The sequence below is a fragment of the Larimichthys crocea genome, chromosome XVI (assembly GCF_000972845.2).
Source record: "Larimichthys crocea isolate SSNF chromosome XVI, L_crocea_2.0, whole genome shotgun sequence".
Lineage (NCBI taxonomy): Eukaryota > Metazoa > Chordata > Actinopteri > Sciaenidae > Larimichthys > Larimichthys crocea.
In genome coordinates, this window is record NC_040026.1 from 4,246,271 (window position 1) to 4,262,809 (window position 16,539).

The 16,539-nt window shown below is 40.7% G+C and overlaps 3 protein-coding genes across 9 annotated transcripts; 1 reads left to right on the top strand and 2 right to left on the bottom strand.

Moving 5' to 3' along the window:
- Nucleotides 1–174: 174 nt before the first annotated feature.
- On the bottom strand, nt 175–4,426 carry si:ch73-54f23.2 (Endonuclease domain-containing 1 protein). Of its 2 annotated transcripts, none has more exons than XM_010735025.3 (3): nt 3,559–4,426; nt 2,198–2,722; nt 175–1,220 (listed from the first exon to the last, which is right to left on the bottom strand). In XM_010735025.3, exons 1-3 carry the CDS (start codon nt 3,883–3,885, stop codon nt 705–707), a joined length of 1,368 nt encoding a protein of 455 aa, XP_010733327.3. In that variant the 5' UTR covers nt 3,886–4,426; the 3' UTR covers nt 175–704. The 2 variants fall into 2 exon arrangements, with proteins under 2 accessions (XP_010733327.3, XP_010733326.3); XM_010735024.3 differs by having other exon boundaries at nt 1,826–2,722; nt 3,559–4,320.
- An 866-nt stretch (nt 4,427–5,292) lies between these two features.
- ino80e (INO80 complex subunit E) lies at nt 5,293–9,559 on the bottom strand. 3 transcript variants are annotated; one of them, XM_010735022.3, is made up of 8 exons: nt 9,454–9,559; nt 9,079–9,161; nt 8,880–8,950; nt 8,119–8,171; nt 7,928–8,009; nt 7,208–7,325; nt 6,743–6,841; nt 5,293–6,142 (listed from the first exon to the last, which is right to left on the bottom strand). In XM_010735022.3, the coding sequence occupies exons 1-8, from the start codon at nt 9,479–9,481 to the stop codon at nt 5,936–5,938; spliced, it is 741 nt and encodes a 246-aa protein (XP_010733324.3). In that variant the 5' UTR covers nt 9,482–9,559; the 3' UTR covers nt 5,293–5,935. The 3 variants fall into 3 exon arrangements, with proteins under 3 accessions (XP_010733324.3, XP_027145542.1, XP_019116823.2); XM_027289741.1 differs by lacking the exon at nt 9,454–9,559 and adding an exon at nt 9,336–9,451; XM_019261278.2 differs by lacking the exon at nt 6,743–6,841.
- Nucleotides 9,560–12,782: 3,223 nt separating this feature from the next.
- si:ch73-54f23.4 (zinc-binding protein A33) lies at nt 12,783–15,940 on the top strand. Of its 4 annotated transcripts, none has more exons than XM_019261272.2 (7): nt 12,783–12,952; nt 13,093–13,165; nt 13,428–13,523; nt 13,690–13,923; nt 14,598–14,620; nt 14,833–14,948; nt 15,022–15,940. In XM_019261272.2, exons 2-7 carry the CDS (start codon nt 13,100–13,102, stop codon nt 15,573–15,575), a joined length of 1,089 nt encoding a protein of 362 aa, XP_019116817.2. In that variant the 5' UTR covers nt 12,783–12,952; nt 13,093–13,099; the 3' UTR covers nt 15,576–15,940. The 4 variants fall into 4 exon arrangements, with proteins under 4 accessions (XP_019116817.2, XP_010733322.3, XP_010733321.3 ...); XM_010735020.3 differs by having other exon boundaries at nt 12,784–12,922; XM_010735019.3 differs by having other exon boundaries at nt 12,784–12,903.
- Nucleotides 15,941–16,539: the final 599 nt, after the last annotated feature.

The window sequence follows — 16,539 nt, forward strand, 5'->3', positions numbered from 1 at the left end:
ATGCAGAATGGATTCTTTCAGAGTGTAACATTATTCTCATTGATGCTTTTACATCTAAGTAGCAATGCTGTGCGGGTGATTTAGCAGCTTTGTAGATATCAATGCATAATTCATAATTTTAATTTGCAATATAAATACTTATTATCTCAATTAATTCACTGGAGTATAAAGTAGAATATTTCCTTCTGAAATGTAGGAATAGAAAGTAGAAGCAAATCAATGTCTAAATTGTACAGTAGTATGTTGTACCCATTTTTTAGCCTTGTGTTTGTTGTCTTGATGGATGAAGATTTTCCACATACAAAGCATATACAAAGTACAATAAGCCAGCATTCTCTTTTATTCAAATGTACACGTAAGCAAACATTTATCATAACGAATATCATACAAGAATTATTTTAATAATTACATCCAAAAGCCTTGTGCACAGTGTTTTTGTTTTTTTTAAATCACAGTTGGTGCCACTTATCCCAGCTCTCAAATACAGCAGATTATTTAGACAGGCAGCCACAGTGAAGTGCAGGAGCTACAGTGGAAGAAATTTGTGATTCACTAAATTTGATTTAGTGACAATCCTTCTGTAACAACTAAGGCATATCAAATGACATCAAATTGAAGAAGTTCCCCCTTTTTTCACACTCGTATGTGCTGAAGAAATTTACAAACCTAAACAAGTTTGTTACTAATCACGTCAAGTGTTTTTTTTATTCTGACTCCTCCCCAAAACCCTCTCTCACTGCAACGACGACTGTATCCACCAACCCCATAATCAAACCACCTCCAAGCCTAAACACGTTACCCACCCCGTTTCCACCACTCCAAGCCAGACTCCCCAACCCACCACCCACAGCCTTCGCCTGACCCCCCATCTCTGAAACCACTGTTTCTACATACCCCTCACTCTGCTCCCAAAGCCGCCCTCCAAAGAACTTGGTCACCCACCAACCATTATCTAACACATCACCAAATATCCCTACTGTATCTCCAGCCAGAGTCCCCATGCCGGTGACTCCAGTGTGGCAGCTGTTCAGGAGAGCCTCCAACATGGAGGAGGTGCAGTAGTAGACACTGAAGCAGCAGGTTTCCCCAATACCTAGTATCATTTCTGCAGCAGAGCCCATCCAGGACAGGAGGTCTGAGGTCAAGAGGTGGAGCAGGGAGAAAGTATCTCCAGGAAGGGCCAACAGAACTCCAAGGTCTTCCTGAAGAACGTATGTCACCTGAGGCAAGATAAGATAAAATGTCATTCTATAAATGAGATAAAAAGGTATGAATATTGAAATGACAGAATGACTTGAAGGAATGTGATGAGTTAACACCTCCTATTGATCCCACACCTCATTCCAGTCTCTGGGAGGAGCAAACTGGAATGAGGAACTCTAGTAAGTGACTCAGAATTCAGATTATCAGATTATTCCTAATTTTGTATTTTCTAAAGTACTTGGTCTGTGACTGGTCAAATTAAAGCACCCAGTTTCACTTTTACTCATTATGTAAAACATTTATAAAAATGTGTCCTGTTGCTCTGAACAAGCATTTAAAATCTGACAACATAACGATGTAATTTCACTCTGCTTGGGCTGATTTGTGTGAAGGCCTGCGTTACAAAGTGTCAGGCTGGATGAAGTAACATTATGGGAAGTGTAAGATTCAGTTTGTTTTTTTAGCTTGACCAGTAATCGAGACTACAAAGTCTTAGCCTCTACTGCATTCTCAATCAGTTCTCACCCACTGTTTAGCAGTATGGAGATGTAATATTTAATTTAGTGCCCCTTTAAGTTTAAATAAAATGACTATGCATAAATGGTTCAGTCACTTGTTTCACCTGTCCAGGTAACTGTGTGATTGTGGAGAACACAGGCTGCAGCGGAGCTTTGAGGATGGACATAGTGGTGGAAAGGAGGAAGACCAGAGTGTTGCTGGAGTTTGTGTCTGTCTCTTGTTCATCCACAGCTTCATATTCAGCTGAGGACTCAGAGGGCCCTGATCTGACAGTTCTTGAATGCATCACATTATGCTGCCCTTCACTGCTACCCTCTGAAGTCGCTGCATCTGCTGAACTTTCTTGTGTGACGTCTGCATCATCAGCTTCCTCTGGCTGAGATTCAACACCAGCCACCTGTTCTCCAGCAATCACTGCCTCTCTGGTTTCCTTAGTGTCATCATTTGAATCTTGCCTGGTGGTATCTGAACCAACCTCTTCTCTTTCAGCGTTTGAATCGTCATCATTAGCTCCAGTAAGATCCGCATCTGCGTTTTCTATATTTCCAGGGAGCCCCTCACTGTGAAGGCCTGCTATGATTCCAGCAGTCACTCCATCTGCTCCTCCGCAGCCTCCTGAGAACAGCTCTGCCACTCCAAGCATCTCCTCTAGCTCCTTCACGCTCACTTGCCTCTCCCCTTCTTCTGCCTCTCTGATTAACCCCACACTGAAGCCACCGTTCCCCTCAGGGACAACACAGCACATTGCAGACCACAGCGGCTTTGTCTGACACTCCTCGTCTCCATCCTCAGCAGCCCCAAGACCTCCCACCCCGGTCAGGATGTAGAGATCACCCCCTGAAGTGTTGCACTGGGGAATGATGCTTGACTGGACCAGTGTTGTGACTGCTGAGTCCCAGTTTTGAAGCAGGGAGGCTGTTGGCGAGGCAGGATTAGATGGATCGCTGCCTCCTCTGAGAAGGGCTGGTCCTGCCACTTTAATATGGTCTTCTTCCTCTGTCTAGGAGAAAACATCAGCAAAAGCAAGTGTTAAAGTGTGACTGCATTAAAATCTATACAAATAGAGACTATTACCTTCCAAAGGGTTTGAATCAATACATTTTAACTGATATATTGATATTCATACGGGTCCTATTAAGTCTTTATAACATATGAAAAATGTATTGATCCTGTTTTCCTATCATTGCATGCCAATAGTCTCCTTCAAATGTAGGGACTTGCAGAAAATTAACAACGCTGACTTAAGTATTATCTACTAAATATATTTAAAGCATCAAAAGTAAAAGCACTCTGTCTGCAGAAAAATGCAAAACAAACAACAAATGACATTTTTATTCAGCAGCAGCAGTTGTAGCTGGTCAAGGTGGTGCTAATTTTAACTTCTTAAGTACAGTTATGTAGTTATGTAATCGAAAGAGGTGTTGTTAGATGATTAATGGGGTCACATAGACATAATCTTTGCTTTTTGTAAAATGTTGAATACTTTTACCTCTTTGGGGCATGGACATTTATGCAGTTTAAAGGGGGAATTGCTGACAACTCAGCTAGGACATTTATGCAGTTTAAAGGGGGAATTGCTGACAACTCAGCTAAAATAGGGAACAAATTCATTTTGGTAAGAAGTCATACTCCAAACAATGGTTGGAAGCCTCTGGTTTAATTTATAACAATGCAATCTGAAAAGTAACTATATCTGTCAGATAAATACAGTACAATATTTCCTTTTATAAAGTAACACAAAATGAAAAGTACAGTAAATAAAAAATACTGTGATCTTGCACAGTGCACTCATCATTCAAACACAAATAAAGCTACTTAACAAGCATAATAGCTTACCACAAGCTGACCCTCCTCCTCCTCCTCCGCCTCCTCCCCTCTCTCCGTCCATCCATGGCTAAGATGGAAGGCAGAGTAGACAGCTGTGTCACAGGTCGGTTTGGACAGAGTGGCAAACGCCTGTCCCCCGGGCAGTGTGTGGCATTGTAGGCTCAGCGGTGGTCCTGCAGAGGCTCCCCGAGGAGGCATCTGTCTGTAGAAGCAGTGGCTGCAGAGACTGAAGCCTGGGTCTGAGTTGTCCTCATCTGGAAGAGACAGGCCTGGGCCCAGCACTGCCAGCAGCCAGACAGCCGCAGCAGCTGCACTGACAGCAGCAGGACACAGCATGGTGGTGGTGAGCTCAGCAAATCCCCCCTCTCTCTCGCACACACTCTCACACAGAGCGAGAGGGAGAGGCTTATAAATTATCCAGTGATTTCCGTAAATAGATGGAAAAAGATAAGGTGGCCAAGACTGGCTGCTGATGGCTTGTTGTTTTCCTCACTTGCTCCTTGTTCTCTCCTCCAGTTTGTCTTCAACCATGTCTGTCTTCATTTAATGTCAGCTGTACTCTGAGAGACTGGATCTATGTTGCAGGCACAATCTTGCTTACTACTTCATTTCCTTTTTCCCTGACAACCTCGCCCCCTCTGTCAGTTCCACCCTCTTTTGACTCTCCCTCTGGCTGTACCTCCACTTCACCCCTCCCTCTTATACTCTACTCTGGCTACACCTTTAACTTTCATTCCAGTTAGGTACACAAAGCAAGCCCACACCCATTAAATGCTGTGAATTACCTGTAAGTCTGCATTCCCAAACAATGGTTGCTGTACAGATTAGTCTTTTGAATGATACACTCCACACTATTGTCCATTATCCTTGGTAAAGCACATTCCAGAAATGCTGACTCAGTGTCAGGTCAGTCGATTTGAAATCCTTCTATATCAAGTAAACTTTTACTTGAAACTCCAGGTAGAATCTGAGCAACTGAGCTCTAAATTTAACAATGCCTGTTCATGAAATCCTCATTAGAGCTTAATCCTGACAGTGTCAAAGCCATGGGTCACTGTCTCAGCCAGAGTGCAGCAATTCTCCATTTCATGACTCACAGAGTGCACCTTACTTCACTTAATATTAGAAACATGCTTGTTGAGACATGACGTTGGCACTGACTGCACTTTAAAAAATCGTTATGTGGCAAAAAACAGCTAGTTGCATGTCACCTAATAACCTGTGCATGAATAAGAGTGAGCAGAAAAGAAAGTAGCTCTCTTTTTGACATCTAGAAGAGGTGGAATCCAGCCAGGTTGTCTTCATGTTTCTAAAGAGTTATGACCAACATGAGCCCAATGTACCCCCGGGCTTCTGTCAAGAGTGGGTCAGGGATCAGGATTCCTTTGCAAAGAGGTCAAGCAAGCAAAGAAAAAAACAAGTGCATTAAACAAAATGAACTAAGTTCACATAAGCTTTCCTTAGTCATAGCTTTAGTGTAATGAATGTTGTCAGTTCTGCATACAATGAGCATTGACTCAGACTATAGCATACCCCACCGACAGAATGCAGCTCTGGAATGAGAGTTTTAGGGTGTGATGTTTTGGGTGGGGCAACAAGTCAAACATATAAGGAAACATTTTCACTGCTTTTTACACAACTACAGATGGTGCAGTGAGAAACATCTAACCCCTAACTGTTTTAGCTAAAGTGGCCTCTTAAGCATGCTGTCAACAGAATCTGAGAATGAAACATGACACACAATTTAACTTTAAACTGTTAGTCATCCGAAATGACAACATTTTACATTTTATTCTCTGACACACAAGATTTAGGTGCAAAAATAACGTCTCCATTAACATGAAGTAGCTCTGATTTATGACAATTTGTTAAAAAGAACATTAACACAGTCCAAATGACAAGTGTCAAAACAGAATGTAACAAGCAAACATTTGAAACACATATATATGTATATCACACTTAACAGCTTTAATTGTGGTTACACAATGCAAAACAAACTTTCTGTGCAGGAAACACTTAGTTGTAGTCGGTTTGTCTCTTTCCTAGAGATAAAAATAACGAGCAGGCATCTTGAAACTGTGTAAAAATAAATCCAAACATCCCAGTGGCTGTTGATTTTTCTTAAAAACATAAACTTAAGTTTTGTCTCTGATTTCGTTCTTAACATAATAATTAGAAAACCACCTTCATCTGAGAGATATTTTTACAGTGATGCTGCAATTAAACAAAAGTCCACAGGGGGGAGCTCGACTCCCCTTCTGATGATGTGAAATGGGCGACAGAATCCAGAAAATACACTTGTGTTGTCTTTCACTCTCACATGCACACACACAAGTACAACCTATACATCCCCTGCTTATAAATACAAGCAAACACACACACCGTCTCACTCATTTGGGATGTCGATAACTAGTTCAGCCTCATCTCCCTCCCCTCGGTCTTCATCTCCCCTGTCGCTGTCTCGATCGCTGTCACCCTCCTCTTCAGCTGCATCTCCACTAAGCATCTGTCTGGGAACCCAACTGAAGGGGCCGCTGGCTGCTGGAGTGCCCGAGGTGGCTGATGGGTAATTAGCTGCCATAGGGGCAACAACCTGAGAGGAATTCAGAATAAAACAAAAATGTTAGTAATGACCAAAAGGCAGGAATGAAGGGTGTGGATGGCTGGATCACAGATTTAAATCAAGACAAGCATGCAGCATGTATATGAAGATAATGACTGGAAGTATATGTCAGCATAGTACCAAACTTAAAATGACTTGCAGAACTAAAGGTTATATATTAAACACTGATCAAAACATGTCAGCATGACTGTGCAAAAAAAGTAAAATGAACCAAAACAGTTTTTTTTCGACTCTCTGAGGAAAACATACAAGTAGACACATAGTACTTGTATTCATGTGCATATTAGTGGGAAAGTAGCATCAGCCACAAGCTAAATGTTGGTAAAATATTGAAGTGGCTGGTAGATTTCAGACAAAAAATAAAGATTCACTATTGAGTGGCTTGTGAATTTGAGCTGTCAGTGGCTGATATGTTCACAAAAGATAAATTCCCACAGTGACCAAAATACAACCTACTGGAAATGGCCTCCTGTGCCATTAAATCTGAATAGCACATGCATATACAGGATTATTATTATTGTTTTTATTGTTATTTTCTCTGGGCATCTTATTTCCATTTTCCTCTCTCACCTTCCCCATGGTCTCTTTCTTGTTTTTAGGCGCCTTTGTTTTTCTCTCTTTCTTCATTCGTTCAGCTGGAGGAGCCAAATACTCTGGTGGGAAGGGCATCTGCCCAACACACACGCAGGCCCCAAATTGCCAAATGACCACACAAACACACATGCACACAGGCAGTTTACAAAAAAGACAGACACACACACACACACACACACACACACACACACACACAAAAACACAAGAACACAAGAACACATACACAGAAGAATGAACAATGCAGAGACAGTGAAGCCGTTATACACAAACAAAAATCAAAGGAGATAAAAACAGACTTATGAATAAAATGACAAAACAATCAAATCATATAAATAATGCAAACTCAAAACAGGGATTATGTTTGCTGATGAGGATGACAATGGCAGTAATGTTACTGTTGCTGGCTGCATTGAGACATAATGAAGGGAGAAGGAAACTCACAGTGTTCAGATAGGGTCCAGAGCCAGATGACTGTAGGGGATTTACACCAGAACGAGACAGCAGGGAGAGATGGGGGGAGGATGATGAAGGAAGACACACCCCAGGGCTACTTCTTCGCCTGAAAAGAGTACATGAGACATTAAGAGGAACTCAGTGTGTGGGGGATAACAGCAAGAGCATTCATACTGTAAAATGTGTTATCCACAGTGGTGCACATATTTGGTTAAATAAGTCACATCAAACTGGATTTATTTAAAAATGCATCATTTTCTCTAAGTTTATTCTCCAGAGTGGATAAATCTGAAAATACAAGTTTTAGTGTGGTCAAAGAAAACAGAGCATTTGGAAAGTAATGATGAAATCACAGTCATTGTCATCAAACAGGACCTAAATACTACTAATAGCTTGCTGTTAGAGGCCTTTTAACCATTTACACATAAAACCTTTGAGACATCATATTTTTAAAGTTTCAGATGCATCCTCTGCCATGCATAGTACCAGGATTTTGTTGACTAAATGACATGTTTTTCATTTATCATGATAAAAGATGAGTCTAACTTAAGATCTTAATACATAATTATGTAACTATTCATAGTACAAGCAGTGAAAGATCCTCTTAATTCTAGTATCCCGCAGGTGGAACAGTGGGTAAACTGTTGACCTAATCAAGAGTTACCACGAGGCGGTGGGTCTAATTTCGTGTTAAAATGCTCAACTTACTTCTTTGCTCCATCTCGCTCTCTTTCCCTCTCCCTCGGGCCTTCTCCTTCACTATTCTCTGAAGAAACTGTTGCATCTGAATCTGGAACAGAAGACAAGAAAATCTGAACCCACTCTAATGATAGAGCACACCACAGAAACAAAACACTTCATTCTTTAAGAGGGCGGTCAAGATGGCGTGTGATATCTACCTGAGGAGTCTTCATCTACTCTCTCATACTGTAGCAGTCTGTCCAGAAGGAAGCTAGAAAACAAGTAAAGGGCGTTGTTATTTATTGTCAGGAGGGACAACTTAACAGCATTCTGCAGTTTTCTTACACCTTAGGGACAAACATTAAATGTTAATGTTTATATTTTTGGATACAGGTGGTTTGAAAGAGGAGTGAAGGAGGCTTTCTACGTAAAAGAAGAAGATATACTTTTATTAATCCCCTCAACGTGGAAATTCTTTTTTCACTCAGTTTTTTATTTACATGCATTTTTAACCACACACATACAGTACAAGTACAAGGCTCAAAGACACGCGGGAGATGAGAGATGGTGGAGCGATGGGCACCCAGCCATTCACTGCCTTGCTCAAGGGCAGTAGAGGAGGTAAACTGGCACCTTCCATATTTTTTGGGTCCATGCTGGACTTGAACCACCACCCTCCAGTTCCCAAGCCACCCAAAAGCAGAGAAAAGAGGATGAGACCTGCCCGAGGAGACTAATTAAGCTGTCCAAGGAGAGTGAACAGCAGTTCACACTTGAACTCATGTGACCTCATGTGACCATCATCCACACTGGACCTGAACAACTCACAACAACATCCCCACCAGAAGAAGACCTTTGGATGAGAGGTGAAAACATCTTCATGGATCTACAACCAAGCCCAGTCACCCCAGATTTAACCCTGAGAACTGTGACAGACAGACTCCACACATGTTCATGTACACACACAAAGCAATCTCACCTCTTGTCCCTGGAAACTTTGAGGAGTTTTCTCTGTGCTCTCCTCAGCTCCTCCTGGAAACATTCCTGCTCCTGGAAAAAGGCAAACCCAAACACACCAGGGCAAGTCAGTGAAGACGTGTATTTAGATTTGTAAAACACAGAAATATTATTTATCAAAAAAAAAAAGACTACGATGCACTGAAAATAACTGTACTCACATAAACAAGAAATTTTAATTTTCGCTTCAGATTTTTGTATTTCCGCTTGTAGTCAACCTCAACATCCGCCTGGCCGTTCATTTCTGAAACACAGCGTGCAAACGAAGAGACGATCAAACCTACAATCCGCTGACAGCTGTAGTTAAACACTGATTTAAAGTGACTCTGACTGAAGAAGCGACACAATGTTACAACTGGACAGGATGCTATATGCTAAGCTAACGATAGCTACGATAGTTTAGACACAGTTAGCTCACAGAGCTAGCTCGCCGGGCTCACAGGCTCATGAAAAATATCCGCTACTAGATTTCACAACATGCACACATGATTTCGCCCATGTGTGAGCCTGTTTTCATCCTTTACAGGGACGGATACCTCTTGTTTGGTTCTGTCTGTGCGACATGCTGCTTGTTTACTTTCGTGACGTCATGACGTTTTCGTGCGTGCTGATGGGCGGGACTTTCTTCTTCGTGTGTTTTTAAAAACAGAATATCAGATGCAACAACGCCACCCTCAGCTTCAGACGGCGGACCTCCAGAGTATCTATCTATCTATCTATCTATCTATCTATCTATCTATCTATCTAAATTATTTTTTTTACTACTATAACCTGCAGTAACCTGTAAATTATAAATGATTTATACTCACAGTTTACAGTTTTCTGTTCTTTAAATATGAAAATATTACTACTCATACACAGTCTACTCATACTGTTCATACTGCTGTATATACTGTCATATCTACCTATACCTCATGTACATAATAGAACCTGCTATATAAATCATATTTATTTCATCATCCTCTGCACCATTGTGCTATCACCAGATCTTTATTCTCTTGACACATGTTATTGTTGTTTATGTATACATTATATAGATATACATATTTACTTTTTATCTGTACATACACAGACATGCAAAACGTAAATAGACACCTAAAGGTGTCTATTTACGTCTTGCATGTCTGTGTAGATTTATGTTTATATTTAGCTGTCAAGCTCCTCGTTTATAGCAGTATATGTCTATACAGTATCTGTATGTACATTGAGAGTAACATGTAACCAGAGTCAAATCCCTCGTGTACAAGGACCTGACCAATAAAAATTCAGATTCTTCTCATGCTGTTCATACTGTCATAGCCACCTACCTCATGTACATAAATCACCCTGCAACGTAAATCATATTCATCAACAACAGTGCAGCATATACATTTTCTTCTTTCTATTTCCGGCTGTAGGCAACATTTGTACACATTATAATCAAGTTATAAGCAAATAAGTCAAATAAAAACAACATAAATATCCACTCCAAATTAAATGTAGGAATATATGTACATATTCGGACATACACACATACAAGTAACCAAACCCTAATGTTTTTAGGGTTTAGAGTTTTATTTTGTTGAAAGTGAACTCTTCTTTCCTTGAGCTACATTTTTAATGTGGAATTGACTTTACCATAGAAGCCTTTCTTTCATCGTTCCACTGATCATTCCACTCTTCTTCTTTTACTCCTGATTTAATTTACTTAATGGGACTTGGAAATCTAAAGCATCTCTATGTAGAGCTTGTTTTACTAACCTGTCCGCCTCCTCATTACCCTTCAGACCTGCATGTGCAGGAACCCACATTAACAACAATTGACATGGCTTTTTGAACACGTCTCAAATGTATTTGTAACGCTTTGGATAAAATATCTTGACAGCTGGAAATAATGGATCTCTTCTTGAGAACCGAAACAAAATCGGAACAGATTAAAATGTTTCCTGTTGGATTCTCATCCATCTAATGCTAAGCCAAGAGCACTGCCAGCATCTTTACTGCATAGACTTCCAGATAATTTGGTGTACACTACACAGGCAGCTCTCTCTTGACTTGTACATGAACTGAAAAAGCTGTTAACAGATTAATCTTGCTGCTCTCTGACTTATTCTGCTCCAGCAAATCTTTATCAGGGGTGTTGACTGCGTTCCATGCTCAGCCTCTGGAGTAACTAACGTTGGTTTTAGCTTGATTTATTAATAGCCTCAGGTCCTCTGAATTTCTTCTGCACACCTGCCCAAAGTATGCTCTTTGTCCCCTGGCTTGTTCCCAGCGTTCCTACAACAACACTTTAATGAAGTGTTATCCTTTCTGTCCTTAGGTTTACCCAATATTTTGTAATTAATTGCTTCTATAATATCTAATACATATATAATATAATATCTAGTAGCTTTTCCTACAAGAATGTGCAAGCTAGGGATGGTGATTAACTTGTCTAATAACACTGTCTTAGAGCTTGTTCTTATTTCATATAAGCATAAGAGATATTGAGGCTGAACTGTAGAATGCATCATTATAATCCAGTGGGACCTTTTTTCATTTTAAAATATAGATATATAGATACAGATAGAAGAATTTCATAAAAACAAAAGCAAACATTTTAACATCTTATTAATATGTTGTGTTTTTTTTCTTTTTTGGTATAATTTAATACTACCATGGCGTCTTTTCGGATTTGCATCTTACTGCTAACCTGTTTATATTTTAATGATCCTCACTGTTAACCTGTTATATATATTTTTGGCATTGTGTATTTGCACCATATTAATATTTTATATTTGTACTCTACTCCCATTTTGTACAGCCACTGCTGCACAACAATTTCCCTAAATAAATAAAGTTCTATCTTATCTTTTGGCAGACATTAGTATTTGTTGTTTTTTTTCCCTATATATATTTCATATATTTTTCACTGTCTGTGTCTATGTGCCAGTATAAAAAAAAGTCAAATTCACAGGCTGTGAATATGGGAAAGTTTGGCGTTGATATATAGGATTGTAGAAAATGATTTGCTTTTGAATTAAAGATTCATTAAGTTAACATTAAATAGTCAACAGTAATTTACAGCTTCTTTGATTCCCATCCAGGAAATGCTGTGTATGCTTCCATGACTTCATGCAGTGGGCCTTTGTTTTTCACTGAATCACCCTGTCAGTGTCCCCTCCACCTGCCGCATACTGTAGTGCAGAGTTTGCAGCTCAACCTCAGCTCAGCACAGTCACTTGCCAGGACCTGGCACCATGAATTATAGATAAGGAACACTTGCAGAGATGAGTAATGCTGCTTCAGTGCACCCGTGCCCATAGCCAGACCCCCCCTGTGTGTGTCTCTGTGTGTGATGGTGATGGGGGGGGAGAGATGGAGACAGGCACAAAGAAAGAGGTAGAGACATTAAAAAGTTTAGATGTGAAGTGGACAGAATCAAGGCAGGTTAATGAAAACAAAGAGTTGTAGCAGTGTAGTGCAATGCAGATATTTACTCCTAGAAGACCAAAGAGCAGAAATGCTGACTGTATGTGTAGAAACCCAGCACCCCCGCCCTTCAGACAATACGAAACCCAGCAGAGCACAGAGAGCTAAACAGCATCCTTTAAAGCTACAAACAAAACAAGCACTGTAATAGCTCCTATTTGCCGCACTGGATCTTCTCACACCCCCAGACATTAGAGAGCCACCTACAATAAAAATAAACATGCATTGTCTTCCAGGCAAAACAACTGCAGATATGAAACACAATATCTGGCTGACCACCGCCAGATTCTTCTTTGTTTTCAAAGACACTGGCAGACAGAAATAGACTCGTATGTGTCTGCTGACATAAATCGTTGCTGCTGCCAGCCAACCAAACAGCCAGCAAGCCCTCCTGGCAGTTACAGTCATCTGCCTCCCTGCCACTCCTCCTCTCTCTCATTTCCCTTTAATGGATCCATATATTCTCAAGTCAGGCTGTGGATACTGACCTGTGCTTGTCAATACTTTCTCTCCTGTTAATTTTCTGCTTGGATGTATGTCCTTGTTGTCCTAGTATGACCTTCGTTTTTATTGTGCTGGCATGTGTGTTTTTACCACTCTCCCTCTTCCGCCCTCTCTCTGTATTGTTGTGTTTGCATGTCCTCTAATTTGTCCCTCTTTCTTGCTCTCTCCATCACTATTGTTAACACTTTCTCAAGAGACTTCTCAATGTTTGCTTGCAGAACTGGAATGTACCAAAACCACACCAAAGACACCAACAACAACTGCAATAAACGGCTTCTTTGTGACCACAAGGTAAGCTTCATGTTTTATGATTTTCCCCTATAGCTGTATTTCAAACAGCTGACATGAAATACATGTTCACTTGTAATGTCACTGTAGTTGAAGGCTCATATTTCATACGCAAAGAAGACGCTCCATTGGCAGGATAATAAATCAGCAATACTTCTGTTGCATCTGTGTGTGTTTTTGTACAATTCCCCGTCTCCTGTCTATGTGTCTATGTCTATGTGTGTGTGTGTGTGTGTGTGTGTGTGTGTGTGTGTGTGTTTTACAGGAAAAGCTTATCCAGGCTATTAAAAGAATCAAGCACGAGGTAGATGAGTGCAAAGAAGCAGAGAGAGAGACGTGCGTAGAGTCACTGGAAGTAGAGGTATTGCTGCTGCATTATTAATCCTCATCACTTTCAGAAATAGACACAGTAATTCCAGTTTAACACAAAATAAATGAGTATATATTCATAACAATTCTCCATATTGTCACACTGGATGTTTTGTCACATCTAGGCCTGAATTAATGATTGTCCAAATGTCTTTCAGAACAGTTTTGATGCCCTGGAACGAGAAATCAGAGCCGAGTTTCAGAATCTTCATCGCTTCCTGGATGAGGAGGAGTATAAGGACCTGGAACGATTGAGGAGGGAGAGACAGAAACAACTGAAGCAGCTGAAGGAAAGAGAGAAGAAAATAGCAGAGCAAGGGAAAGACCTGGAGAGAGCCATCGCTGTACTCAACAGCAAACTGGCTGAGGAAGACAGTCCCAAACTGCTCAAAGTGAGGCAGCATTTTCACTAAGAAAAAAAAAAGAAAAGAGAAGAGATTACATCAGACAGTCAATAAAAATTTGCTGTTTTATTTGCTTGGATATACTGTAGCTATAAAAAGCTGGGGTGTGTTGATTGGGATGATGTAAATTTGGATGGTGAGGTAATGTGCGAGTGAGAACAGAGGAGGAGGTGAAGAATAGTTTGGACTCTTTCCATTAAACATTCTGGAAACTTCTCTGGACGACAGCGGAGCCACGAACACGTGGGTTTGGCCAGGGTCATTGTGAGCATTACTCACCTTATTTGTGACTTGTGTCAGGATAACTGTCTAAATTATTCTTCCTGTTTGGACTCTTTTTAGCTCAGAGCTGCTGGGAAACAGTGTGATTCTGCAGGTTTGCATCAAAGTGACCCAATCCCAGAGCTGTGCGCCTCTTCATTGGCACTTATTTGATCAATTATAGACATTGATTGGCTAAATAGTTGACCTGTCTGGTTTTGCTGGTCAAAATCAATTTCTCATTTGAAAGTCACAGGATAAAAGGCAGTCAACGCATTGCAGCAAATAGGATCGGGCAGTATAAGGCGATCTGGCAGCTTGCATTTGGAGGCCAAACAAACAATGACAAGACATTTTAACCAATCACAGCCAACTTTCCTAACCTGTTTGTGTCATTGCAGGAGATTCAAGATCTTACAAAAAGGCAAGTTTCTCCAAGTGTGTTTGCATCAAACTAATCCACTGTTTCCCTCCACATCTCATTAATCTTCAGCGTATGCATGCTTGGTCTTTCCTCTCCCTTCTGCCACATCAATCAATCAACTTCCATAATCCTCACTGTTGTGTGTCCACCAGGGTGACACTCTATCATTCATCATTAAGTCCTCCACTTCTTTACCCATTTCGTCCAAGCAGATCTCAGGTCAGCTTTGTTCTCCCAGCGGAGGTGGATACTGAGGTGCGCTCCGGCCAGTTTGTGGGGCCCATACAGTACAGGATATGGAAGCACATGAAGAGCTGCCTTTACCCAAGTATGTTCGTACATGTTGTTTGATACAACACATGAAAAACAACAACTCACTGTATTTAAACTCTGTTTACCAGATATTACATCAATGACCTTTGACCCCGAGACAGCCCATCCTAATCTGTCTGTGTCTGAGTCGTGCAGCTCAGTGTGGTTTGAGGAGGCTAAGGACACAAAGGATTGCCGGGCCAACCCACGACGTTTTCACTATTATTACTGCGTGTTAGGCCATCAGGGCTTCACCACAGGCCGACACTACTGGGAGGTGGAGGTGGGAAATAAGACAGCATGGAGGTTGGGCGTAGCACAAGAAGATGTCCCAAGAGGGGAGATGGCTGCTACTGGCACCTCCTGTGGCCTCTGGACCCTGGCCCTGAAGAGTGGATCCATCATGGCTTGCACAGACCCAATGCCCACCAAGGTCAAAGTGTCTGTCAGTCTTGTCCGCATCGGTGTGTTCTTAGACTGTGAAAAGGAGGAGGTGTCTTTCTATAATGCTGTTACAATGGCACCAATCTACACCTTCTCTATGGAGACAACTGGGGTCCCACTGTTCCCCTTTTATAATCCATGTGACACGGATAATGGGAAGAACACAGCAGAACTGAAGATCTTTAAGCCTTCGCTATGATAAGGGGCTGTTCTCACCAGCTTGAACACTGATGGTCAACAGTGTAGAGATTTCCAATGCAAATATTATATGAGTAGTATTATTAGTGCATTTAAAGCTGAAACAAATAATCAATTAATGAGCTAGACAACTAAAAGAAAGCATACTGGCAACACTTAAAGATTTTATTTTGCCTTATGTGACAATAAACTGCATATTTGAAGATTTGAAGAGGATTTTGTGAAACTGTGATGGGCATTTTTCTATCTATGATGAACATACTGTTAGCTGCAGCTTTAATTATATATTGTGCTTACAACTTGTGGTAAATGCAGAAACTTCACAATAAATACCTTTAAAAGAAAAGACATAAAACGTGGCTGCTACTGTTTCTGTTTTTAATATACTAGTAACCTTATTTAACTGTAGTTTGAGGAAAATAACTGTGATCAAATATTATACTTCAAATATTGCTGTATTTATAAGAGTTTAAGATAACAAAGGATGTGTAAGGTTGTAATTTGCAGCCAGCCTGGAGCTTTAGGTTCCCTAGGTTAGCAGCATTATGATGATACCTTTGGCCTATTTATAAATATCTCTGTTGTGCTTGCTTTGCCATGTTGTGTCCAGGCGAGGTTATGGACGCTCATAACAAGGAAGTGGGATTAGTGGCACGCAGAGCCTAAAGGGGGTGAGAAAGTGGCGCGTGACACTGAGAACAAATGATGTCTGACATTGAGTGAAATGACTCTTTGAGATGAGATGGACAGCTATGAGACAGAACTGTCCTTCAGCAAGTTTGCTGCTCCAAGAATAGGAAACGAAAAAAAAGACAGACAGCAGGACAGCAAATGTCATATAATCACTTGTTTATTCTTAGTATTCCTTTAGACATGAAATAAAGAAAAAAATCTATTTTCTTTACAAAACATCTGTGTGAAGTGTTGTGCAAAAAGGGAGTACAGAGAGAACATGTGGGGATGTC